The sequence below is a fragment of the Siniperca chuatsi genome, linkage group LG3 (genome assembly GCF_020085105.1).
Source record: "Siniperca chuatsi isolate FFG_IHB_CAS linkage group LG3, ASM2008510v1, whole genome shotgun sequence".
Lineage (NCBI taxonomy): Eukaryota > Metazoa > Chordata > Actinopteri > Centrarchiformes > Sinipercidae > Siniperca > Siniperca chuatsi.
In genome coordinates, this window is record NC_058044.1 from 31,479,033 (window position 1) to 31,506,183 (window position 27,151).

The 27,151-nt window shown below is 41.4% G+C and overlaps 1 protein-coding gene across 9 annotated transcripts in view; it reads right to left on the bottom strand.

Moving 5' to 3' along the window:
- LOC122873249 (glutamate receptor 2-like) overlaps positions 1-27,151 on the bottom strand; it is a 150,195-nt gene that overhangs the window by 56,771 nt on the left and 66,273 nt on the right. For all 9 annotated transcript variants that reach the window (XR_006377388.1, XR_006377387.1, XM_044189706.1 and 6 more), the window contains exons 13-16: positions 21,612-21,827; positions 12,300-12,454; positions 9,578-9,776; positions 3,642-3,889 (exon numbers count right to left, since the gene is read on the bottom strand). Coding sequence is in view for 7 of the 9 variants with exons in the window: in XM_044189706.1 (XP_044045641.1) it covers positions 3,642-3,889; positions 9,578-9,776; positions 12,300-12,454; positions 21,612-21,827 (818 nt within the window). In the remaining 2 variants the exon portion in view is untranslated. The remainder of the gene's footprint in view (positions 1-3,641; positions 3,890-9,577; positions 9,777-12,299; positions 12,455-21,611; positions 21,828-27,151) is intronic.

The window sequence follows — 27,151 nt, forward strand, 5'->3', positions numbered from 1 at the left end:
AAACCTGGAGGCATATAACATTCCAGCAGAGGAATACTGCACATATTGCACTGAGAAGGGGAGGAGCAGGAGATCAATATGGGCCCAGCAGCTAATTACTGTCCCAGCATCCTCTGGTTAGTTAGTAAAGAGAACTCCTTTGGGATGCTCAGGTTGCTCTGTTTAAGCTAACAAATCAGCTTTAAACTTGATAAGTCAATATACTGGAATATATGAGACTAATTACTATGAGTTAGTACTGCCCTTTGGTGTTCAAAAATCGCTTAATGCAGCTTTAACTGCAAATTAGATAAATACATGTAACTGCAATTGTCATTAAAAACATTCTGCAGAAGAAAGTTTACTTTCAGAGCCAACTGACAGAGACAGCAACACAGAGACAGAGGAGAGAGAGAAAGCAGGGCAGACAAAACCATACAGCCATCTGTAGAGTGCTGAAAAAAAGACACAAAAGTGAGAAACAAACAAGGACAAGCATGAAGCTCAACACACACACACACACACACACACACACACACACGTGTATCTGGATCATTATTTACATTAAGATATTAAAAAATGTGGTGCAGTCTGTAAGTGGCATGGCAATCATACAATTTTCATTGGTTTGTCTCTGTACTTCATCATATTGGATTAAAACTGAAACAATGTGTGAGGTTAAAGTGATGACCTTCAGCTATAAGGGTGTTTGAGTATGTTCACATCCATAGTGGATGAATGGTTTAGAATATGTAGCTCTTTTATTATACAGCCCTCAAATTTTGGGACAATGCCGCAGGACAAACATCCTAAACACATACAACCAAAACAAAGAGGGAGTAATCTTTCCTCTTAGTGGAATGTTTTTGACTGTCCAGTGAGTCACCTGGCCTCGAAAACTGGCGGCAGTACAGGCCTGGTATAGGATCGCCAGGGAAGATACCAAGCGTCTGCTGATGGTTATGGGTCATAGCATTCAGGCTACTGACTGCATACAATTTAAAGCTAAATATTAAATATGATGACTTTATTTAAATGTATGTTAATTTGTCCAATACTGTTTGGCCCCTAAAATGTATTAATGTATGTCCAATAAAATTAGGGGATTATGTATAAAGGGAGTACAATTCATTCACTGTACCTTTAACTCTGTGTCAAATGTTGATTTTAAATCCAATGTTATGGAGTACAGAACCAAAGAAAGATGTCCTGTCCATCTATTTACAGACTGCACTGTATAGGGTTTGGACAGGAAGTTGTGTTTTCAACTGTGAAACATCTTAAGGGTTTGTGTAACAATCCCTTTTTTATATTTATAGGTTTTATATTTATTAAGAACTTCCAGATGAGACCATTTAAAACCCAGACTTTACACGGCTGAACATTAAAGGCAGAAGGAGTAGGATTTGTCGGTTGCTGTTTGTAAACACACGATTTACAAACATCGAGCAACAGAGAGCGAGCGAGCAGCGGTGGTCGACCGGCGTTGGCGAGAACAAAGCAGCGAATCAGAGAAACAAAACGTCAGTTTCTGATTGTTTCACGGCGGTTACGTTTTAATGCACAAATGAACACAAACAGGAAAACTGTTGACAGTGTGTTCTCCAGAATGACTGGACACTGCTTCTGCTTCCATTCCCCTCCATTGTATTGGAGTGGAGGCAGAAATCTAATTCAGACAAATATACCCCGTTTGCATTGAGAGATCCACTGTGCCACTAAAGGGAAGAGATTTTTTATTTTTTTTATTTGGGTGAACTGATACTTTAAACAAATACTGTTTAAAGGTGGGTCATAAACTGTACATACAAATCTATCCAACCTAACGCAAGTAAACTAACTGAGGGCTCACTCTGTAGCTTATTTTGGTTTTGTCATGTTCTGTGTGAAGTACTCAGATGGTTATAAGGTACTGAAGAAAGAGATCCAACCAGATCTGCTCTCGTTAATCTTTGGTTACTCTGATATGACAAGGAGAGTTTGTATAGCCATAGCCACCATCAAGCATTAATGTTGGCCATGGTCACAGTCTAAAAATTACACTCTTAGATTAAGATCTTAATCATCAGCTTCCACATGTTAAAAAATGGTAAGAGAAGAGAACATTCATTTTATTATCATAATTTATTTTAGTTCATTTCAGTATCATATTGAAACTAATTCACATTATAATTCTTAAGTCAAACAAGTGTTTTCCTCTTGTGGCAACAGGCAGACGCCAGTCATGTACAGATCTGTACATGACTGGCGTCACAGAGCTGGACCACTCAACAGAAAATTCTAGTACGAGGAAGTATGCTCTAAATATGAGGAAATGGGTGAATGCCACAAATTCTTCTAAATCACTCATTCGTGCCACTTAAGAAAAAATTCTTTTGGTATGACTGGTTCTTGCAAGAGGCCCATTGTGTATATCCTAGAGGTCTAACAAACGTGTTGAATGCGATTCCTTTCCTCATTAAACATTTGTCACTTTATGTAATATTTTAAATCCTGCGTTATTTACGTCCATGTTTGCTTGCTAGCAGTCTTCACTGCCTTTGTTGGCGCATTGCTGGGTTTCTTTGCACGTTACGTTCTAATTGTCGATTGGGGTAATAGCGGCAGGGCTGTGTATCGCGGTTTGTGAAACTGATTTATGGAACAGAAAATAAAACACCCTTTTTCCTGCTACCAAACCACTTAAAACTTCTGCTTTGAATGCTGCAGTAACCAAAGATAGAATCTCTTCAAACTGGAATACAACAGGAAGTTCTGAAAAACATGTACCTATAATATAGATATAAAACATGTCCAACTAGTTCTTTTTGAAGGAGACAGTACATTTCTAATGGAAAACAAATGTAGACACATAAGAAGGCAAACACACACACACACACACGAAAAAGTTTAGGTCATAAACTCATCGACAACAACAATCCCTTGATCCAGGTCTTAAAGAGCCAGCTCATCATAATTGTTGAAAAACCTGCAACCAAATTCTTCTCACAAGAAAGAATATGAAATCAGTTTTAATAGAAATAGAAAAAGCAGCGGATGGCTAAGAATATTTCACACTGATCATTGTATCGTGATAACTGTATGCCCAATTCCACACATTGAATTTTTGTGATGAAGTATTTCTTTATGACCTGAAATCTAAAACTTTAACAGCCCTCCCCTAGTCGCCACAGAAACCACCACTAGCCATTGGTCAGAGGTGGTAACCATGGTAAAAATACAAACCACTGAGATGATGTCATCAGGGTAGGTGGATTATTATAACAACGAGTAAGCCGCCATGCCCCATTCATCACACTCGCATACTGCAACACCCAGTTAGCACTAAGGCTTGGGACCAAACTACATCGCTCCCCATGGTGGTTTATTTTCCTGAGCAGGGTTGCACATGAACACAGCCACAGCTCACACACTGGCTAAAAACCACCTGATACAGTAGTCAGGTGGTCAGCTAGTGTATTCTGATCATTACTGTTAAGGCTTCAGAGTTCCGAGTGTGGGAAACTCTGAATCCACTTACTATTAAAGTCTTTCAAAGTTTCGAGTGTGGAGAAATGAGCTGTGTGAATGGGGAGAGGGACAGTATGCTAGGCAGCAGGTTAGTAGTGTGAATGGTACATGGCAGTGCAGGTTGGCTAGCATTGTTATACTGATCCACCCACCTTAATGGGGATCCTTTGGGTGTGGCGATGCCGTAGCCTTTAGAGTCCAGGTTTCCTCCCACTTTCATGGTGTCGCAGGGTTTCCTCTGCTCAATGTACTCGTTCATGGTGGACTCTAGCAGGTAGGCATACTTCCCTTTGGACTTCCTGACACGCAGGACGCCCTCCGATGTTTTCTTAACGAAGACAGAAGGTTCTGCTGATTTCATGTACTGCCACATCTTGTCAAACAAGGCGATTTTAGAGCGCTAAAAAAGAGAGACAGACACAGATAAGATACTACAATTTAGCTTGTACAACTTGGGTACCTTTAAGTACACTGTAATGCCCATAAGCACAGGGTACTTCAAGGTGTCCTGTGGAGCTTTCTTGTAAACATCTGTGTACTGTAGAGGCCTAGTAAATGTGGTGAATGCATCTCCTTACAAAACATTTGCAAAGACAACTTTTAGAATATTTTATTTAAATCGATGTTTCAGGCAGTCTTTTTCCCCCCTGCCTTGGTGTGTTACCGCCACCAACTGCTGATCAGTGGAATAGTGTGAAACAGTCAGCAGGAATGCCTCCTCATACATACATGTGTAGCTGTTGTGTTCTATTTTGTTGCATTGTGAAATAATAAAAGCACTCTCCACTAGACACAGTGGTTACAGCAGACTGGCAATGAATTTGTAAAAGTGAACTAAACCAAATGACACTACAGAATGATAAGGGCGCTGATATACTTGCTTTTTACCAACGCGTACGTGTAGACAACAGCTACAACACCAGCATCATTATTGACATGTTTGCTTACATACTTCGTGAACACCTGGAAGATGAAAAAGTATATTCTCTAGGGGGCAGATTAGGGCCTAATCATCCCTGGCCAACACCAGAATATCGTTCATGTGAACGTCCACTTTTGCACAATGTAAACAGAAACCAAAGCGACACTGTAGGTGTTGATCTTGAGATCAGGGCAGAGAAAGCGGAAGCTGCAACATCATAGATGGTATGTCAGGCCCTTAAAGGAGGACAAGTAGTGTCAAGTAGTGGAGGAAGACACAGAGTACATCCACATTAAGCCGGTTAATTTTAAATCTTTTTCTCTCCATTTCATCCTTCCATCCAGACTAAAACAGCATTTTTCTCCACTCAAAACTGAGCTTTTCCAAAATGGTGTCCTGAGTGTGTAAATCTTAAAACACTGGTTGGTGTTTCAGTGTGAACGGGGTAAACAGAGCTTTTCCAAAACGATGAGGTAAGCTGCCCACTAGTGCCTCTAACCATCTCTGTTATCGTTCACTTTGCGATTATAAAATGAGGATTTTATCACCGCAGCTTGATGGTTTACATGTCGTGTTTATGGGCCAAGATAAAATAACTACTACATACTCGTTACATTGTCTGACAACAGAAACATGAAAATATGTAAATGAAAACAACTATATTGTGAATTCGGCTGCATTAATAGCCAATATAGGTGGCCACAGAGAGCAGGAGGAGTGTGAAGTTGACTACTTTCTCCGTCTCTGTATTGCACTTTAAATGTCAGTAGATCCAATCATAAAACACAGCTGCTGTCATTAACCTGTATTTTTAGTTATTTTGTCAGATGACGTCGAGACCATAAAATAATGATTTGGTCAGCTGGCTTCATCTGTCCCACTCCTTACCAGATGTTGGCTATGATGCACAGTTTTGTTGATTGCCAACTGAAAAGAGGGCGAAAAAGAATCAGAATCAGAAATACTTTATTGAGGGGAAACTCTTTTGTACATCAGCTCACTATCACGTCAGTGCACACAGGAATAGAAGTACTAAGCAAAAAATCTAATACACTATAATACAGGTCAGAAAATAAATTAAGTACCAAGTGAGTATAAGTATAAAATTAAAATAAGTGTGAAGTACAAAGTGGGTTTACCGGTTGATGATAATGATACAGTATAAAGTAATAGTGCATGAACTGCCAAGTTAAGTGTAGCTTATTAAGATGATTATGAGACGGAGGATATTGCACAGCAGTAATAGGAGTATGAATAAATATCAATAAATAGGAATTTTAAACTCAAAGAAGTTTATTGCACAGCAGTATTAACACAGAATATTGCACAATTATGTCAAATATTGCAGAGATGTTAATGATCAATGTCCAGTTTAATGACTTAGGGTCATACAGACTGACACTTAGAGGGAGGAGTTAAAGAGTTTGATGGCCACAGGCAGGAATGACTTCCTGTGGCGCTCTGTGGTGCATTGTGGGGGGATGAGTCTTCCGCTGAAGGTACTCCTTTGTTTGACCAGCACGTCATGGAGCGGGTGGGAGACGCTGTCCAAGATGGCATGAAGTTTGGCCAGCATCCTCCTCTCTGACACCACCGCCAGAGAGTCCAGCTCCACCCCCACAATGTCACTGGCCTTACGGATCAGTTTGTTGAGTCTGTTAGCGTCCGCTACCCTCAGCCTGCTGCCCCAGCATGCAACAGCATACAGGATAGCACAGGCCACCACAGACTCATAAAACATCTTCAGCATTGTCTGGCAGATGTTGAAGGACCTCAGCCTCCTCAGAAAATAGAGGCGGCTCTGGCCCTTCTTGTAAAGAGCTTGAGTGTTCTTAGCCCAGTCCAGTTTATTGTCCATGTGTACTCCCAGGTACTTGTACTCCTCTACAATGTCCACACTGAACCCCTGGATGGAAACCGGGGTCACTGGTGCCTTGGCCCTTCATAGGTCTACAACCAGCTCCTTAGACTTTGTTGCATTGAGCTGCAGATGGTTCTGCTTACACCATGAGACAAAGTTCCCCACCACATCCCTGTACTCAGACTCATCACCACCGCTGATACATCCCACCACAGCAGAGTCATCAGAAAACTTCTGAAGGTGGCAGGACTATGTGTACTAGCTGAAGTCCGCGGTGTAGATGGTGAAGAGGAAGGGAGAGAGGACAGTCCCCTGAGGGGCCCCAATGTTGCAGGCGCACATGCTGTGGTCTGCCACTCAGGTAGTCAACAATCCAGGACACTAGGGGGGCATCCACCTGCATTGCTGTCAGCTTCTCACCCAGCAGGGCTGGCCAGCTGGTGTTGAAAGCACTAGAGAAGTCAAAAAACATGATCCTCACCGTGCTTGCCGGCGTGTCCAGCTGGGTGTAGATGCGGTTCACAACTTGGTCTCAGGCAGGCAACACAACAACGCAACCACTCCATAAACCCTATAAACAAACACTGAAGGTAGTGGATTCAAAAAAAAAAAATCTAATTCGGTACAGTCTTATCAAAAACAATAACGTTAAGTGTGTGTGTGTGGCACTGCACGCAGTAACATTAAATGTTAGCCTATGCATAATAGTCATATATGTGGATTGCAGTCATGGATTGTGGATTGTTGAATCATAGTAGCTAAATGTTAGCAACCTGAATCAGCTGGGTATTTGCTGTCTTGAACACACCCCATTCCTCTTGCGAACGAATGACTTGAATCACTCACTCAGTGTGTCCTTGCACGGTCGCTTGCAGCTCAACTGAACTGACTGAGAAATGAACAGATCGTTTCAGGAAGTAGTTCAGTTCGTTCACCCAAAAGAACAAATCGTTCATGGTCAAAACTAGGAGCTGTACGGTATCCTAGCTGTATGGTATCCTTGTGTCCTACTTGGTATACAAAGACAAAAATACAATAGCACAAGTATAAGGAATGGCTTAAATAGTGTGTTTGTCTGCTCCAATGTAAGTTGCAAACAGGAGCATGCCTGGCTAACTAGCATTAGCCTACACGCTACAGTAGTATTTCAAGACCAGGGACCATATCATTAGCTAACTACATTAGTGCGGAGCTGCGGTTTACGTTACAAAAAGCCCTATTCACGACTATCACATCCACTGTGTAGTATTTCCCCACTGTGTCAAGCCAGTCTTGAATAATGTTATGCATCAGAGTCTAGGCTAACATTAGCAGCTTTGTCCTGCTCTTATTGGATTTGGGGAAGTTTACACTGCAGTAACCCCAGGCTTCAGCCCCAAATATTGGGGGGGGGGGGCAGCAGACCATGCAGGTGTAGGTCAGGGTTGCCAACTCTTTGGAATTTGGTGAGACATTTGCTTTCAGGCTCTATGCTGCCCAAACAGCATCTCACACCAAATAAGAGGAAGCCACTACTAAATAGGCTGCCTCCACACACAACGTCTGAACGTCATGCTTTTGTGCACATCATAGCACCAACATTTGGTACATTAACATTACAGAGAATGCAAAAGCCACAATTCGTAATTTCAGTTTTGCCTCTTTCACTTTGCTTTACAATTTCACATCTGTGACATAGCCTACTAAAATGGCCATCAAAGTATATTTATTAATGTGATAAAGGCAAAGTCTGTAACAGACAGATTAATGTCTGAGTCTTACCTATACTGTTGTACACACACACAAAAAACATCAGCACTGAAGTTCTGTGTGTTGCACGCAACTAGCTGTGTTTAGGATTGTCCTTTGAGTTTATTTACCACCTGTAGCCATCACACAGCAGCAGGAAAAATGCATGCGTCTCCAAATTGAAAGGTAAAATTACGCACTTGGCACAGCAGTGGTAACTTCATTAATTATTTAAATCTCTCGACAGCAACAGGATCAGTCAGGGTCTAACAAAAATTCAAAAAGTTAATTTTTCTACACATCCGACAGGTCGGCGGTTACATACAGATTCGAAGTTTATACATTCAAATTGGAATAGAGCAGTCGTTCTCAGTTTGAGTCCTGAGCTCCATCTGAGCTGTACGTAAAAGTAAACTACATTTTCTCTGTAAGGTATTTCTTTCCTGTCCTGATTGTTTATCATTACATTTTCCAGTTTTGCTGTTTAAAGCATATCCATATGCTGAACGCAGGCTCTCTAATCGTTAAATTGTTAATGAAAAAAACTTTTGATTCTATCATTAGCTTTAGTAGCTGTTGCCACGTTGGATTCAGTTTCCAAAATATGATGAGTATGAATAGCCTAGCTGTTGATATTTACATCAAATACATTTAAATCTACAAAAAGATTGATAATTATTTATCCAGCAACAAGAGTAGTGAGCAGTGCACTGCAACTGCAACTTACTACTACTACTTAAAGTTAGTTAGTTTAAAAAACAGGTGAGTTGTACATTCAACTAATATTTCCTCACATACAGCCTTCCTCTTGCGGGATGAATACATGCTGGCACGGTCTTCTCTTCAACAAATATTCCAAGTTCAGCAGGAGAGAACTCTTTTGCGCTCCATTACTTTCCAGACGTGCAACATGAGTCAAATTATTATTATTATTATTAAGCTGCACTTTATGCAAATCACATGAACTGTGGCTGGGCTCATTTTCATCTTATTTCGTCTTATTAAATACCCCACTAAGTAAAAAACATTGCAGTGATGCAAACTTTTGTGCCCCTGCTAGTAATTTATGACATGTTTAGTCAATCCCCCCCCCCCCGAAAAGTACCTTTATCAAGATAATTACAGTGGCTATGGCATTTTTAACTGCAGTATGACAATGCAGTGGACTTTACCAAGAGACTGCATAGGGAACACACCTGCAGCCTTTAAATGACTGTATAAACTGTTAATCAGCAGTGGGAACACACATCCTAACTGTTGTGGATGAAAGATGTACTCTGCTTTTCAGGATTCACTAGTTAAATTTTTTTTTTTTCTGTGCATCTAGGTGAACTCTGACCTAGAAATTTTGGAGCAACGTGTTAGACAGCGTTCTCCACCAACATCATCCAAGCACCAAAAGAAGGAGTATCTCTTGGAAGAATGCTGTTGATCCCTCCAGTAGAGTTCCACACTCACCCACATGTTGTCTTGTCCTTTAATTTGTCTCCCTTCTGTATGTGTCCTGCTATCATCTGAAACTGTAGGTTGCATTAGTGATAACCTGCAATCGTTTCTATGTGTGAAGAGGTCCTTACCCTGAAGAACTCCTTGGTGGATCCAGAGTCCAGAGTTCCATATGCTATCTCTGTCTGTTTAGCCAGGTCTTCAGCACTCTCGATGGGAGAAACCATCCTCTCCACCGTCAGGAAGGCAGCCAGGTTGGCAGTGTATGATGAGATAATGATCAGAGTGAAAAACCACCACACACCCCCAACTATACGACCTGACAGAGACCTGCACACACAAACAGACCAAGGTATGCTGTTATTACAGTCTCAACTCTCTCCAAAATATTATGTACATATACAACTAATTTGTTTACGGTTCCTGAATTCAACATAATGACAAAACAATTATTTTGAACTTATCTACAAAATGTTTACTGCCAATGCAAAAGGTTTATATTCAACATTATTACAACACACTCCATGTGAATGTTTGTTTCGTTTTCAATATCCACTTGAACTTGTTTTAGGTCAGGGAAATATCCTGGTCATGGTAAAAAGCAGTATAGTTATGTTTGGGGAACTAAAACATTTGGTTGAGGTTAGGGAAAGTTTCTTGTCTTGTTTAAAATATTTAAAAAGCCAGCATTGACTTGGACATGACATAGGATGTGAATCGCAGTCCTGATGTCAAAGTCATGTACTTTGTACCCCCAACAATCGATTACTTTGCAGGTTATAAGAACACTGGAACAAGATGTTACCAGTGATCATAATCTAGCAAACATCTATGTTCAGATTATGTCATCCAAAGTGTATTATCAAATCCAAAATAGCTGTATACAAACATTAATAGGAGACAGGGTTGCACCTGAGGGCAGCAGAGAAGTTGTTCACATGTTAAAATAACACCTAGTTCTTTGGTTTCAATATGCCACAGACAAGTCAGGAAAAGCTTTTTTTTTTTTAGTGTATTGTCTCTACAACTTTTAACAAATGCAGAGAAGCACAGGTGTCTTGTGAAAGCAGAAGACAAGTTGTCAGACAGGAGGTGCACATGCAATTTAGCAAGAGTGGTTCTGTCACCCTCATGTACAGTTGTGTGCAAAAGTTTTTGCCCCCTTCCTGATTTCTTATTTTTTTGCATGTTTGTCACACTTAACTGTTTCAAACAAATTTAAATATTAGTCAAAGATAACACAAGAAGCACAAAATGCAGTTTTTAAATGAAAATCCAAACCTACATGGCCCTGTGTGAAAAAGCGATTGCCCCTCCTGTTAAAACATAACTTAACTGGTTTATCACACCTGAGTTCAATTTCTCTAGCCACACCCAGGCCTAATTACTGCCACACCTGTTCTCAATCAAGAAATCACTTAAATAGGACCTGCCTGACAAAGTGAAGTAGACCAAAAGATCTTCAAAAGCTAGACATCATCACCGAGATCCACCGAAATTCAGGAAAAAATGAGAAAGAAAGTAATTGAGATCTGTAAGTCTGGAAAATATAATAAAGCCATTTCTAAAGCTTTAGGACTCCAGCGAACCACAGTGAGAGCCATTATCCACAAATGGCGAAAACATGGAACAGTGGTGAACCTTCCCAGGAGTGGCCGGCCGACGAAAATTACCCCAAGAGTGCAGCAACGACTCACATCCAAAGAACTGCAGGCCTCACTAGCCTCAGTTTAGGTCAGTGTTCACGACTCCACCATAAGAAAGAGACTGGGCAAAAATGGCCTGCATGGCAAAGTTCCAAGACGAAAACTACTGCTGAGCAAAAAGAGCATTTAGGCTCGTCTCATTTTTGCCAGAAAACATCTTGATGATCCCCAACACTTTTGGGAAAATACTCTGTGGACTGGCGAGACAAAAGTTGAACTTTTTGGAAGGTGCGTGTCCCATTACATCTGCCGTAAAAGTAACACCGCATTTCAGAAAAAGAACATCATACCAACAGTAAAATATGTTGGTGGTAGTGTGATGGTCTGGGGCTGTTTTGCTGCTTCAGGACCTGGAAGACTTGCTGTGATAAATGGAACCATGAATTCTGCTGTCTACCAAAAACTCCTGAAGGAGAATGTCCGGCCATCTGTTCGTGACCTCAAGCTGAAGTGAACTTGGGTTCTGCTGCAGGACAATGATCCAAAACACACCAGCAAGTCCACCTCTGAATGGCTGAAGAAGAACAAAATGAAGACTTTGGAGTGGCCTGAATCCTATTGAGATGCTGTGGCATGCTCGAAAACCCTCCAATGTGGCTGAATTACAACAATTCTGCAAAGATGAGTGGGCCAAAATTCCTCCACAGTGCTGTAAAAGACTCATTGCAAGTTATTGCAAACGCTTGATTGCAGTTGTTGCTGCTAAGGGTGGCCCAACCAGTTATTAGGTTTAGGGGGCAATCACTTTTTCACACAGGGCCATGTAGGTTTGGATTTTGTTTTCCCTTAATAATAACAACCTTCATTTAAAAACTGCATTTTGTGTTTACTTGTGTTATCTTTGACTAATATTTAAATGATGATCTGGAACATTTAAGTGTGACAAACATGTAAAAAAACAAAAACTCAGCAAGGGGGCAAACACTTTTGCACACCACTGTATATTAATTGGGGTTGACAAATTATTAGAAAAACCTTTCAATATAGTGTAGTCTAATGCACTTCAATCCATAACTACAACCTCAGAAACCAGCACCTCTGACAGTATCAACAGCTCTGAAGCTCATGTTTAACAGAAAATATATGAAATTCATTCATTCTTACTAAAAGAATCTGGAGTAGAGTATGGTTTAACTGCCATACCAACCTTGGTGAGATGTCACAACCCTGCCGCATGAATGCACCCAAAGAGAACCAAAGGGAGTTAAAGATCCCAAACTCATTGGTGGATTCGGTTGTCAGTGGCAACGCTCCGTCCTCTGGCTCCTCTAGCGTCCACTCATAGGGGCTGAATCTGGATACCTACAAAAAAATATTACCATTTATTGCTTCGATTTTACCTGTTGCACTGTACCTACATGAAAACACACTCTGATATTCATACAGAGAATGCACACAAGCAAGATTTTGTATTGACAAACGCAAAAGTTAAATGTACAGACAGCATGAAAGATTGAGTCGCAAGTTGTTGAATCACTACAGGCAGTCTGACAGTCATGCATTATTATTGGAGGAATTAGCCAGGTGTGTGAGATTACTGTTTCCGGAAACCAGCTTTAGGCCCAACCTTCAAAACTAGCTGCTGTGTAAAAGTACTTGGGTTTTTCCTGATGTGCTGGATGACACATTATGTTGAACCTTATTTTGAAGGAACATCTCTTTAATTTAAAACCATCTTGTGTACACACACACACACACACACACACACAGAAAATTGCAAGCATAAAACGTGCACATTGTATGTCATCATATGTTTAATGTAAAAGGCCGTCTTCCCTGTGACAAAATCTGTTTGTTAAAACTATTTTATTAATATTCATAATTAAATAAAGTTGAGTGTGAAATAGTTTGACAAAAAAAATTATGATTTTAAGTCAAGGTCCACTTAAAATAAATTTCTGGAACTTTCAACGGCATCTTCATCAGCAGATGGAGTTTGCTCAGTTCTGGTAACTGAGGCAGAAAACGAAGAGTTATGAGTTTGGTGTGACTGTGGTTACGTCAAAAGAATTCCCAGTGGGTGAAACAGCTGCTGACCTGACATGTCAACAAATACACAAGACTGAAGGAATTCCAACCGCATTTTTCCAGCCATCTGTCTCACGCACATCTGACAGAACAAATTCTAATTTTAATCAATACAGCTGTTTACACAGGCAACATTACCTCCAGCGTTAAACTCACCCAGCATGATTGTGTGATGGGCTCTGAGCGCTGCCAAAACGCGGGTAGCAAGTGTCATGGAAATCCATCCAAAAGTTGTCAAGACATTTCACTATAAGCCAAAAGTGTCAAACTTGGCACTAGAGTAAAGTAAGGGGATCACTAAAGTCAGTAGGATTCATCCTCTGGGGACCTTCTTCTTTTCCTTTCGGCTGTTCCCTTTCAGGGGTCGCCACAGCGAATCATGTGCCTCCATCTAACCCTGTCCCTCTGCATCCTCTTCACTCACACCAATTAACTTCATTTCCTCTCTCACTACATCCATAAATCTCCTCTTTGGTCTTCCTCTAGACCTCCTGCCTGGCAGCTCCAACCTCAGCATCCTTCTACCAATATATTCACAGTCTCTCCTCTGAACATGTCCAAACCACCTCAATCTGGCCTCTCTGACTTTATCTCCGAAACATCTAACATGAGCTGTCCCTCTGATGTACTCATTCCTGATCCTGTCCGTCCTCGTCACTCCCAAAGAGAACCTCAACATCTTAAGCTCTGCTACCTCCAGCTCTACCTCTTGTCTTTTCTTCAGTGCCACTGTCTCTAAGCTGTACAACATCGCTGGTCTCACCACCGTCTTCAACACCTTTCCTTTCATTCTTGCTGATACTCTTTTATCACACAACACACCTGACACTTTTCTCCACCCGTTCCAACCTGCTTGCACTCGCCTCTTCACCTCTTTTCCACAGTCTCCATTGCTCTGAACCGTTGACCCTAAGTACTTAAAGTCCTGCACCTTCTTCACCTCTGCTCCCTGTAACCTCACCGTTCCACCTGGGTCCCTCTCATTGGTGAGGTGAATGTCTTGTACACTTGCTCGGCTTCTTTCACAAGTGAATACAACAGTGTACAGACCTGGACATCTCCGTCCTCTAAGTTGAGCTTCAATGCCGTTCGGTAGCGCTGAAATCACTGCCGCCACTCCGGCCATGAAAAATCAAAAGTTTCTCGAGGTGGGAATTCTTCTGACACCATGTAGTGTTATGCAAAGTCAGGAACCAGACGATCAATAAAGTTTGTCGGCTTTAATCTCGAACATAACACTTTTTCATGACAGCCCTTAAGTGTCGTGCTACACAGGAAAAAAATGTGTGTGTTTCCAGCGCACCGTTTTTTTTGTACCAGGCTGTAAACAAGCGCTTTGAGTAGTTAGACTAGAAAGGCGCTATATAAGTACAGTCCATTTACATGTTTGTTTCTGCTGTAAAATTGTTCATTTTAACATGGGGCTCTACGGGGGTTGACTTTCTCTTTTGGAGCCAGCCTTAAGTGGCCATTCATTGAACTGCAGTTTTTGGCACTTCCACGTAGGCTTAATTTTTACAGCCCCGGAAGTTGCTGCTTGGTTCCATCACATGGACGTGAAATTGATGAAATCACATGAAAATTATGCTGAACTGCTTAGACAGCCTGTAAGGGTCTGGGCCTGGATTACATCCAATACCCCAAGTACAGATTTTGATGCAGATCTATACACAAGACTCCCACAATCTAACCTTGATCTAATTACAGCTACAGACCAAACACTCACAAATTGTGTGACAAAATAATCTCTACTCAGGGTCCACTTAGTAGCTTTTTCAGAGCTTTTGTCACCAACAGTCTTCATGAGTGTATGGAACTGGCCCAGTTGTCATCGTCATCAATTTATGTGTGGTAACAGGTGGTTGTATATGTGGGTGAGATGGTAACCCCCGTCTCTGTTCAATGAACGTCTCTGGTGTCAGATGTGAATGTCCTCCTTGATCTTTCTCCGGCCATCCACTGACTCCTTTTCAATTACTTTTGACCCCTTCCCAGTCGACGCTGTGAGCAGTTTTGGTCTGGTGTTCATAGACAGCTTATCTTCCAGCTGATCTGATCCAGTAAGTTAGTGATGAATCATCTGTCTGAATCCCCTTGTAAAACATCTGTTTTACATGGTGTCAGAAGAATTGCCACCTCGAGAAACTTTTGATTTTTCACGGCCGGAGCATTGGCCAGAGTGGTGGCAGCGATTTCAGCGCTACCGAACGGCAACAAAGCTTAACCTAGAGGACGGAGATGTCCAGGTCTGTACACTGTTGTATTCACTTGGGAAAGAAGCCGAGCAAGTGTACAAGACATTCACCTTCGAGGAAGGGGATGAAGAGGACGATTATGAGATTGTCTTAGAGAAACTAGGCAACTATTTCGTGCCTAAAGTGAACACAATTCACGAAAGAGCTCGTTTTCATCAGCACATTCAAAGAACCGGAGAAACGGTGGAGGAATACATCAGAACGCTACACGAGTTGGCAGACACCTGTGCATTTGGCGAGGTAAAAGAAGAAAACATCCTGACAGATTGGTCATTGGAATCCTGGATAAAGAACTGTCCGAGAAACTGCAATTGATGCCTGACTTAATCCTCAGTAAAGCAGTGGAGCTTGTGAGGCAGTCGGAGCAAGTGAAACAACACGTTAGTGAACAAGGTGCCAATGCACATCTAAGTGAAGTGGCCTATAAACGCCAGCCATACAGAGACGAACAGAAACACACTGAAACACACTGTGACTCCAGCATGCAGGAGTCAAAATGAAGCAACATCAAAATGTGAGTAAAGGGCCCAAATGCACAAGATGTGGCCGCATGCATCCAAAGAACGACAAGTGTCCAGCACGTAATGCAGAATGTAGGAGCTGTAAAAAGCTGGGCCATTTTGCAGTAGTTTGTCGCTCCTGTGTAGTCAATGAGGTCATTGCACCCAAACAAGGAAATGAGAGCAGTCCAACTTACTTTCTGGGGGGAATCACAGATGTAGAGGATTCCACAAAGGCATGAATTGTAAAGCTGCCAATCCAAGGTTAACAGGTAACATTTAAGATTGACTCAGGGGCTGAACACAAGTGTTATACCAGAAGAGACATTTAATAAGCTTGTCTATAAACAAAAACTGAGACAACCAACAAACAAATTAGACAGTCCTGGAGGCAAACTGAACTGTTTAGGTTATTTTATAGCCACAACAATAAGGAAAAAGAAAAGATTACGATTCAAAATAAATGTGATCAGAGGTCCACAAAGCAGCCACCTCTTGAGTCGCAATGTAACAGTCGCTATGGGCCTGATAAAGCGCATGGAAGAAATAAAAGCTTCTACACAAACCATTGACTCTTAGCCCAGTGAGATTGGGAAGTTGAAAATCAAGCCAATCAAAATCACTCTTAGAGAGGATGCAGTTCCTTACAGTGTCGCAACTGCCAGGAGATTGTCAGTACCCATGTTACCAAAAATGAAAAAAGAGTTGGATCGCATGGTGGACTGTGGTGTGATTCAGCCAATCTCAGAGCCAACGGAGTGGTGTGCACCTATGGTCCCCGTACCAAAGAAAAACAAAGAACAACCAAGAATCTGTATAGACCTCAAAGTGCTCAACAAAGCGGTGAAAAGAGAATATGTTTTGCCCACAGTTGATGACATTTTGCCCAAACTAGCAGGTGCCAAAGTGTTTTCCCTGTTAGATGCTGCAAGTGGTTTCTGGCAAATACCACTTGACCCGGACAGTGCTAAGTTAACTACCTTTATAACTCCCTTTGGCAGGCACTATTTTAACAGATTACCTTTTGGGATCACCAGCGCTCCAGAAATCTTCCAGCGAGAGATGACAAAGCTTTTAAAAGGACACGAAGGGGTAGCAGTCTACATGGACGATATACTGATCTATTCAAACACACCAGAGGAACATGAGGTGAGATTGCAAAATACTCTAAATACACTCAAAGAAGCAGGTTTAAAGCTAAATCATGAGAAATGCCTCCTGCGACAGCACCAGCTCAACTACCTGGGACATTGCATTGACGAACACGGCATTAGGCCTGACAAAGCTAAAAGCAAAGCAGTCACTGATCTTGAGACACCAAAGAACGTTTCAGACCTGAGGCGGATGCTTGGAATGATCCACTACTTAGGCAGATACTTACCAAACCTTTCTGAGGTCACTAAACCTCTCAACAACCTACTCAAACATGAAGTGACGTGGACTTGGGACATTGCTCAAGAAAATGCGTTCAGTCGAAAAGCTTGTCACTAAGTCACCTGTACTAGCATTCTATGATTTAACTAAACCAACTATTGTCAGCGCAGATGCTAGTAGTTATGGTTTAGGCGGAGTGTTGCTCCAAGATCACAATGGACAGTTGAAACCTGTGAGCTTTTGTTCCAGAACACTCACCGAGGCTGAGCAACGTTATGCTCAAATCGAAAAGGAGTGTCTCGCTGCAGTCTGGGCATGCGAGAAATTCTGCAGGTACCTGTACGGCTTAGACTCCTTTATTCTTCAGAGTGACCACAAACCATTGATGTTGTAGTTTAGGTATTGTCACTTCCTGGTTTATTTTGTAGTATTCTCTTTCCTGTGTCTTGTGTTTTTACTTCCTGTCTGTGTTTTCCCTCCAGTTTTGATTGTTGGTCCTCCCTTGATTGTTGGCACCTGTGTCTTGTTATCTCACCTCCCCTAGGGTATTTAGTCTTGGTCTTTTCTTTGTTCTGTGTCGGATCATCGTTGTACACATGGTGTTGTTGCTGCCAAGCGTATCTAGTGAGTTTGTTTTGGATTCTTTGTTCTCCTGTGGACCTTGTTTGGATTCTGGATTCTTGGATTTTGGATTTTTGGATTTTGCCTGCTCCCCTGTGAACTGTGTTCCCACCTTGGACTCACTCCCCTGCTTTCACCCATGCTATCCGGTACTTATCTGCCTTTTGTCTGCTCATTACCTGTCTGCTCACCTCTGCCTGTTCTTGCCTGCATACCACCCCACAATAAACACGGTAGTCATCCGGCTATTTTTCCCTGAGACTGCTTCCTCGTCATCTGCTTTTGGGTCCACATACCTCCATACAGCACCCCTCATGACAATTGATCCCTCTAATAAACAGCAAAGATCTCCATTCTGTGCCGCTGAGATGTCAAAGACTGTTGTTAAGAATGATGCGGTACAACCCCACAGCTGTATATGTACCCAGCAAAGAACCCGTGGTTGCAGATACTCTCTCACAACATCCTCAAGCAGCTGTGACACACGAGATAGCAGAACTGTTAGAGGAAATAGAGGCACATGAACACGAAACACAAACCATGTGGCCCATTTCTCCCACCAAGTTAGATTTGGTCAAACAGACAACCCTACAAGACAGAACTTCAAATGGTTCAAAACTTAGGCAAAACCTTACTACACTAACAGACATTCCCTCACAGTGTCGAACGGCCTGGTGTTGTACAATGACAGAATAGTGGTGCCACAACAGTTAAAGCCGGAGATTTTGCAGCGCATTCATGATGGACATCAGGGAATCGTAAAGTGCAGAGAAAGAGCAAATTGTAGCGTGTGGTGGCCGGGGCTAAGCACTGAGATTAAACAAATGGTCAGTACTTGCACCCACTGTCAAGAATTAAAACCTAGTCAGAAAAGAGAACCTCTGCTAACTATATCGCTACCTAGCCGTCCATGGGAAAGAGTAGCAGCAGATATATGCGAACTGAATAAGCAGAACTACTTAGTGGTTGTTGACTATTTCTCCCGTTACATAGAGCTAGCCCACCTGAAAAACATGTCGAGTGAGACCACAGTTGCCAACCTGAAAAACATCTGTGCAAGATGGGGCTGCCCAAAGGAACTTGTTACTGACAATGGTCCCCAATTTTCAGGGAGAACTTTCATGCAGTTTGTCAAAGGTTTTGATATTAAGCATATTACTACTAGTCCTCACTATCCACAGGCTAATGGTGAGGCTGAGAGAGCTGTGCAGACAGCCAAACACATTTTGAGACAGACCGACCCTTTCTTGGCGCTCGTGATTTACAGGTCTACTCCCATTCAAGCCACCAGCGTGAGCCCAGCCCAGCTCATGCTAGGGAGACAGATCCAAACTATGATCCCGACCTTGGAAACAAAACTCCAACCAGCGTGGCCTGACCTTCAGCTTGTGAGACAGGCTGATAAAAGAACAAAAGAGAACTACAAGCGCGCCTACAACTGCAGATATGGTGCTAAACCCCTACCAGAACTTCAATCAGGACTTGGTGTTGCAGTAAAATTGGACAGTGGAAAGGGATGGATAAAGCCAGCAACTGTCCTGCAGCGGTGTGACTCCCCGAGGTCTTATTTGGTCCAAACGGAAGGAGGAGTACTGAGGAGGAACCGCCGACACCTGAAACCCATCCGCAATACCCCAGCCACACCTGCAAGAGATGGACTGCAACAGGGCGTAGATAATGGAGAACCACATTCATCTCCTTCATTTGAGGTTCCAGTACCTGATCCACCCAATCAGGAGAAATATAGTTTACCTTTTGACTCCAGTTCATACCACATTTAGTGGTAGAGTTGTGAAACCACCTAGCAGATATGCAGAGTATGTTAAGTAACAGAAAAAAAGAAGCTATAATGCTATTGTTCATTGTTTTATGATCACAGTTAGGCCATATGGGGTCATGTTAAGAAAGCTCAATGGCAAGTTGTGAGATTTATTAGTTTTTATGTAATGTTACAAGCTAGTTACATACTTGTTTTGTTGAGGCTTTTGGAGCACCATGACAGTACTAACCTGTTACTAGTCTTAACAGACTCAAAGAAAGGGTGATGTAATGTAATAGCACTATTTTAGACGGTGTAGTCCCTCATTCGTCCAGGAGTGTTCTATCGGGGAACGGGGCGTCAAGGAAGCCATTTTTGTGAAGAAAGAGAACCCCTCTTTGAACAGAAATGGTGGTCTGAGATTTAATCTGCCCAAAGTCTATCAGAGTGTATTATCACCTTGGTCACGCCTATCACATGCTAATCAGGCACTTAGCAGTGATGAAGTAGATGCAGCCAGAGAACAATAGGCCTGATTACTGATTACTGGGCCATCTTGAAACTATTAGGTCAGTTTCAGGTGAAACTAGCTATTAACAGATACTCAGGCAGATTCCTTCCTGAGGGCAGGGCTTATGTAACTCAGAGTAGTTTAAATTTCCAGTTCCCGTCCAATTTTTTCACAATTGAGAATGACTTCCGGATGGGAGCCGAAACGTCTTGATTCTGAAAACAGTGTCCAGATGACTACGACTGAAACCTTTTCTACGATAGCACTATTTTATGTGCAATGTTACTACAGTGGTGATGCGCCGGAAACACACATTTTTTTTCTGTGTAGCACGACACTTAAGGGCTGTCATGAAAAAGTATTATGTTTGAGATTAAAGCCGACAAACTTCATTGTTCTTCTGGTTCCTGACTTTGCAAAACACTACAGTGTCTATAGCTAATTTCCAAGCAGGGTAGCAGGGAAAGGACCCAAATGTAGACAGGTAGGCAGAACAGGTGCAGATCAACCATTTAATGATAAACAAAAAAGCTTACACCTATTTCAGGCAGTCCAACAGAGGCTAAACAATTCAGACAGGGAGCAGGCAAGCAGTCTTGAACAAAAGAAACAAAAGCCAACAGTGGACTACCAAAATCCACAAACAGGCAAAGTGTAGGGAATCAACAAAACAGGGTGCTTGACAGTGGTGCAACATACAATGATGAACTGACACTGAACAAAGGGAAAAACTCAGACTAAATACACTTATGTAGGGGAGACAACAAGACACAGGTGCAACTAATTAGGGCGGGGCAAACAATCAAAATTGGAGGGGGAAAAAAACAGACAGGAAGTAAAACAACAAAACACACAAGGAGAGGAGAACACTTCAAAATAAATCAGGAAATAGCAGATCAAAAGCCCAAAACCATGACAATGCTATTCATTCATTCACATTTCTTTCCCCCGCTTTCTCTGTAATCAGTATGGGCGTTTACTCTTCAGTAAACCAGACAGATTTTGCCACAACCTCCATTAGCCAATCATATCGTTGCTGTCAAACTTTAAATCTGTTCTCCCCTCTGCTACTGTCAGTCAGTGTGAATAATCACAACCCTCCTCCACCCCATTCACCTCCCAGGTCTGACCTCACCACATCCATCCAAATCTCAGCCAGTCTCTTCATCCCATCACCACCACCAGTGTCTGACTGACATCAATACAGCTGTCTCCACTGACACGTTATGTGTATTACTGGGATCTGAATCTTATTGTTAGGCTTAAACTACACTCAGTCAGCACATTTCAAGCAGCATATTCATGCATGCCTATAACATGCCCACATTAAGAACAGCCATGGTGACAGTATAGTACTTGAGAGTTCTGATGGGAACAAAACACATATATACACATAAACAGACTGACTTACCAGAAAGAGTACAACACTAACTCCTATATAGGCGAAGACAATGCACATCCAGATTTCATAGGCCAGTGGGTCCAGAAAGGAGAAGACTCCTGGTTTGGATTTCTGCGGTTTTTTGATCATGATGGAGATTCCCAAGGACATGAAGGGTTTGGAGAAATCTATCACCTCTTCACGAACAAGAGTGATCGTCAGGGGAGCAACTGCTATATCTGCTTTCTGTTGGACAAAGACAGAATGAGAGACTGTTGCAAAGAGCTGAAAGAAACATACAAGACACTTTTTTAAAATCTGGTGTGATGCACCTCCCACTGTCAGGGAGGCTGTCCTTGCCAAGCTCAGCAGATAATTGGCAGACAGTGGAGGGTCATCAACTCATTTGATTCACCTGTTCTTCCAGGTTATAAAAGCGGTAGGATGTAGCTGCATCCTCTTCTTTTGCACATCCAACACCTCCACAACATACCTGCTCCTCGCTGCTTTCATTGCTAATGTTGCTAACCTACACACCCTGTTGATTGTTTTGTGTTAACCCTTAGTTGTAATAAATTACATTTGTTTTAAGTATATCTCTTGTGTGGACTCCCTCATCACATTCCCTGAGAACACATGAGAATACATTTAAGTTTACTTGTATTTTATTTATTGCATTACAGTGATGTTTAACTGTTTTAGTTGTGATGCCAAATAAAATCATGCATGAAGTGGGAAACATGTTGACTGCCAAATCTTCAACATGAACAGAAACATAAATTCACAGAAACCTGTTCCCTAAAAAACAACCATCTACCTATTCCACATATTACCACCAATCTTCATCACCTATTTCTGTTACCTATTACCTGACTTTGTCATTTACCCATTCCTACCTATTAATTTACCTAACCAACTGATTCATTCTAACCATCCACCCAGTCCAATTATTACCACCTGCCACTTCCCAGTTTACCCATCCTATTGTATGTATTGTATGTATTACAGATTTACCACCTAATTTAACTGAATAGGTGCTCTTACTTGGACTCCCAGTGCTGCCTTAACCCCTACTCTATCAACCCATTCCACATATTACCACCTACAGTGGTGTGAAAAAGTGTTTGCCCCCTTGCTGACTTCTTATTTTTTTTGCATGTTTGTCACACTTAAATGTTTCAGATCATCAAAGAAATTTAAATATTAGTCAAAGATAACACAAGTAAACACAAAATGCAGTTTTTAAATGAAGGTTGCTATTATTATGGGAAAACAAAATCCAAACCTACATGGCCCTGTGTGAAATAGTGATTGCCCCCCCTGTTAAAACATAACTCCCACACCTGTTCTCAATCAAGAAATCACTTAAATAGGACCTGTCTGACAAAGTGAAGTAGATCAACAGATCTTCAAAAGCTAGACAGCATGCTGAGATCCAAAGAAATTCAGGAACAAATGAGAAAGAAAGTAATTGAGATCTATCACTCTGGTAAAGGTTATAAAGCCATTTCTAAAGCTTTGGGACTCCAGCGAACCACAGTAAGACCATTATCCACAAATGGCGAAAACAACCTGGTGAACCTTCCCAGGAGTGGCCGGCCAACCAAAATTACCCCCAACTGAACTTGGGTTCTGCAGCAGGACAATGATCCAAAACACATCAGCAACTCCACCACTGAATGGCTGAAGAAGAACAAAATGAAGACTTTGGAGTGGCCTAGTCAAAGTCCTGACCTGAATCCTATTGAGATGCTGTGGCATGACCTTAAAAAGGCAGTTCATGCTTGAAAACCCTAATGAATTACAACAATTCTGCAAAGATGAGTAGGCCAAAATTCCTCCACAGCGCTATAAAAGACTCATTGCAAGTTATCGCAAATGCTTGATTGCAGTTGTCGCTGCTAAGGGTGGTCCAACCAGTTATTGGGTTTAGGGGGCAATCGCTATTTCACACAGGGCCATGTAGGTTTGGATTTTGTTTCCCCTTAATAATAACAACCTTCATTTAAAAACTGCATTTTGTGTTTACTTGTGTTATCTTTGACTAATATTTAAATTTGTTTGATCTGAAACATTTAAGTGTGACAAACATGCAAAAAAATAAGAAATCAGGAAGGGGGCAAACACTTTTTCACACCACTGTATATAATCCAGCTAACCACCTTCGTATTCAATTACCTTGCCACCCAATTTACCTGACTCAATCCAACAACCCAACCAGTCTTACCACCTAAGTCCTTTTCCCAATTCACCTATTCAGCTAATCCATTTAATTACCTGATCAACCATCCACAAGTATTTATCGCTAATACTGAACCAACCATTTTCAGTTATCTAATCACCCAATTTAAGTCACTTACCCACCCGTATCATTTACCTATTCAGCCACTCCTTTTATCACCCATTATATGTATTTCACCAGGTGTTCTCACTGGAAGCTTTGAACCTTGGTCACCCAGCTGCCAAGCTGTCTATCCAGCTGCTGCTCCATTCACTAGTCATCACCCATCTCACAAAACCCCTGACCTACCTATTGCACATATTACCACCTGTCACAACGTCTACCTCAATTGTTTTTATTTTACACCGTCTGCCCCACTTTTCACTTCCCCCAGGCCAATGCATTACTTAGGAACTCTCCAGACTTGCCATTCTCCGTCTGTCAACCAGATGCCCTGAGATTTTCCCACCCGCCCCAGTCATCTGACTCCCATCTCCACCTGTTCCTTGCCAGATCGTCAATGTTGCTTCATGCCTTTGTGTTTCAGCCTCTGAAACCCGACACCTAAATCCAGAAACCTGAACTGGAATCTGTACCCGCCTGCTCCTTTTTCCTGATCCATTCCTGTTCACCCGTGGATTATCAGTTACTTCTCTTTGGACTTGCTACCCATGCCAGTAAGCTTATATATCCTCACTTTTCAAGAAATCACTGAACTGTGCCTGCCTGGATTGTCTGCCTTGGGTCCTTTCCCTTGTTACCTTGAACACACCCGTCTGACAGCAACTAATCCAGTTAACCATATTCGTGTTCAATCACCTACCTACTCATTTTACCTGACTGCTCCAGTCGTCCATTCACTCCAATATTGGACCACCGTGCCGCGGTCAGGTTAATATTGAAACTGTGAGCATCAGTCCTATTGGAGAACCGAGGACCTGCTGCCTGGAAGTATTTTCCTCACTGTTAATTCCCATGTTAAGGTTTTCTTTTAATGATATCCTCAACATTTCTCAAAACTGAAACACGAAAGTGTCCTTGATAATTCAACAATATGATTGGTTAATGTTATAGCCAACAGTTTTAATGATTTCAATTCTGAGAAATAAAGTTTTTTTTTTGTCCTATTCTTTTCTCTTGGCCTGTGTCCATGTCACGTGACTGCCAAGTTTTTTTGTGAAAACCAAAATGGTGGACATTTATTTTATTCTCAGTGGAAAATGCATTATTTTAAGAGTTTCTGCATTACAATGTGTTTTGATAATATTTCTAGCAAGAAATGTGCATTTTATTCTCAATCTTCATTCAGTGAATGTATATGATCCTTAGTTTTGTTAGTTATTAGAATATTCTCTCAGGTCTCATTGCTATGGTGATTGCTATAGACGTGGGTATGCATAGCTTACGTAGGGAATTGTGGGGTGGCCTTGGCGCGTTTGACTCCTGTTTTGGGCACTATCTCTGTTAAAAAAGGTGTTTTATTGGCTGTGATTGTAAAATGTGATGTTGTTCATTTCATTTTATATTTCCAAGAACATGTGGCTGAGAATATTTTAATTATGAAATCACCTTCCTTAAGAAGGGGTTATCAAACTGGACTTTACCTTTAACATCCCTCATTTAATCCCTGCAATTGTTACGTTCATATATATACAGTATATCATCAAACTGGACTTTATATTATGCATTGCATTCAGCCTCCACTGTTACATAAATTAATTATTCAATTAAATTTTATTTATATAGCGGCAATTCATAACAGAAATTACATATCTCATTGCACTTTTCCTATAGAGCAGGTCTAGACCAAACTCTTTATAATATTATTTACAGAGACCCAAAAAATCCCACCATGAGCAAGCATGTCGACAGTGGCAAGAAAAAACTTCCTTTAAGAGGCAGAAACCTTGGACAGAACCAGACTCAATGGTGGGCGTCCATCCGCCGCTGCCGTTTTGAGAGACAGAGAGAGAGAGGTTTGGGGGGGGGGCACAATGCAAATACCACCTAGAATTTTTAAAATAGTAGAAATGTAATTGTAGTGTTAATATTAATAATAATAATAATAGGAATGACAGCTATAGGAATAATTATTATTTATGCCACATTTATTTTTTGCTCTTGTCACCTTCATATATTTCATACACTTCATTTCTTTCCATATTTGTCGTCAAATAAGAAAAGTTAAGATACATTTCAAACGGAACACCTGTCATTTATACAGATATGTATGAGGGATAATTGCACAGAATACTTGCACAGATATTGTAATACACACATGGTGTGTAGCATTATACTACTATATAGATATAGATATAGATATAGATATAGATATATAGATATAGAGATATAGATATAGATATAGAGATATAGATATAGATATATAGATATAGATATATATAGATTGCACACGATACAACAAGATGTAGTTGCACAGTGTAAATAAATTTAAGTGCACAGAAAATCATTTTACAGCAAGTATAATTTTAATTATATATGTGTGATATATCTATTTATATAATAGATAAATATGAAGGACAGTTGCACAATATAATATAATTAATTGCACAGGATAAATAAATATGGTTAAAATGTATTTTTACCCATTTAACAATTAGATATTTAAAATCTGCCTTTGAAAAACACTAATATTTCCTAAAAAGCAAAAGAGTTTCCCCTCGGGGATCAAAGTATTTCTGATTCTGTTTCTGAAAAACTACAATTCCCTAGAGGCTTGCCATGCAGCTTGATACAAATCAGCACCACAGTTGTAGTTCTTCCGGTTTTCAAAATATTGTTGTAAATAGGGTCGTAAAAATATATAGAATATAAAGATATATCTACTAAAGATATATCTAAGAAAATGTTGTAGTACACAAGGAATCTGGACCCAAAAGCATGACGGACACAGAGAGGGATAGAGTGATTAGTTTCAGTTTATTGTGAATACGGAGAGACACCAGGTATCTAGAGGGAAACGCCGGGTGCCTGGGGAACAATTCCTGATTGGACATTCCTCGGAGGCTGTGCCCCGCCAGCACGCACACACACACACACACACACACACACACATAGATCGGGAGGCCAACAGGGGACAAACAGACACTAGGAATAGACCATATCTCTCCCAGTCCACGAGGTACTGCAGACCCCTGCCTCGGCAGCGCACATCCAGTAGCCGTCAGACAGTGTAGGCAGGATGGTTGTTGATGACCCGGGCGGGTGGAGGGGAGCCGGACAGCGTGCACAAAGGACTGGAAGACAATGGTTTGTGAGACATGGAATATGGGGTGAATTCTCATGGTACGAGGAAGTTTTAATTTGACTGCAGAGGAGTTAATGATTTCTT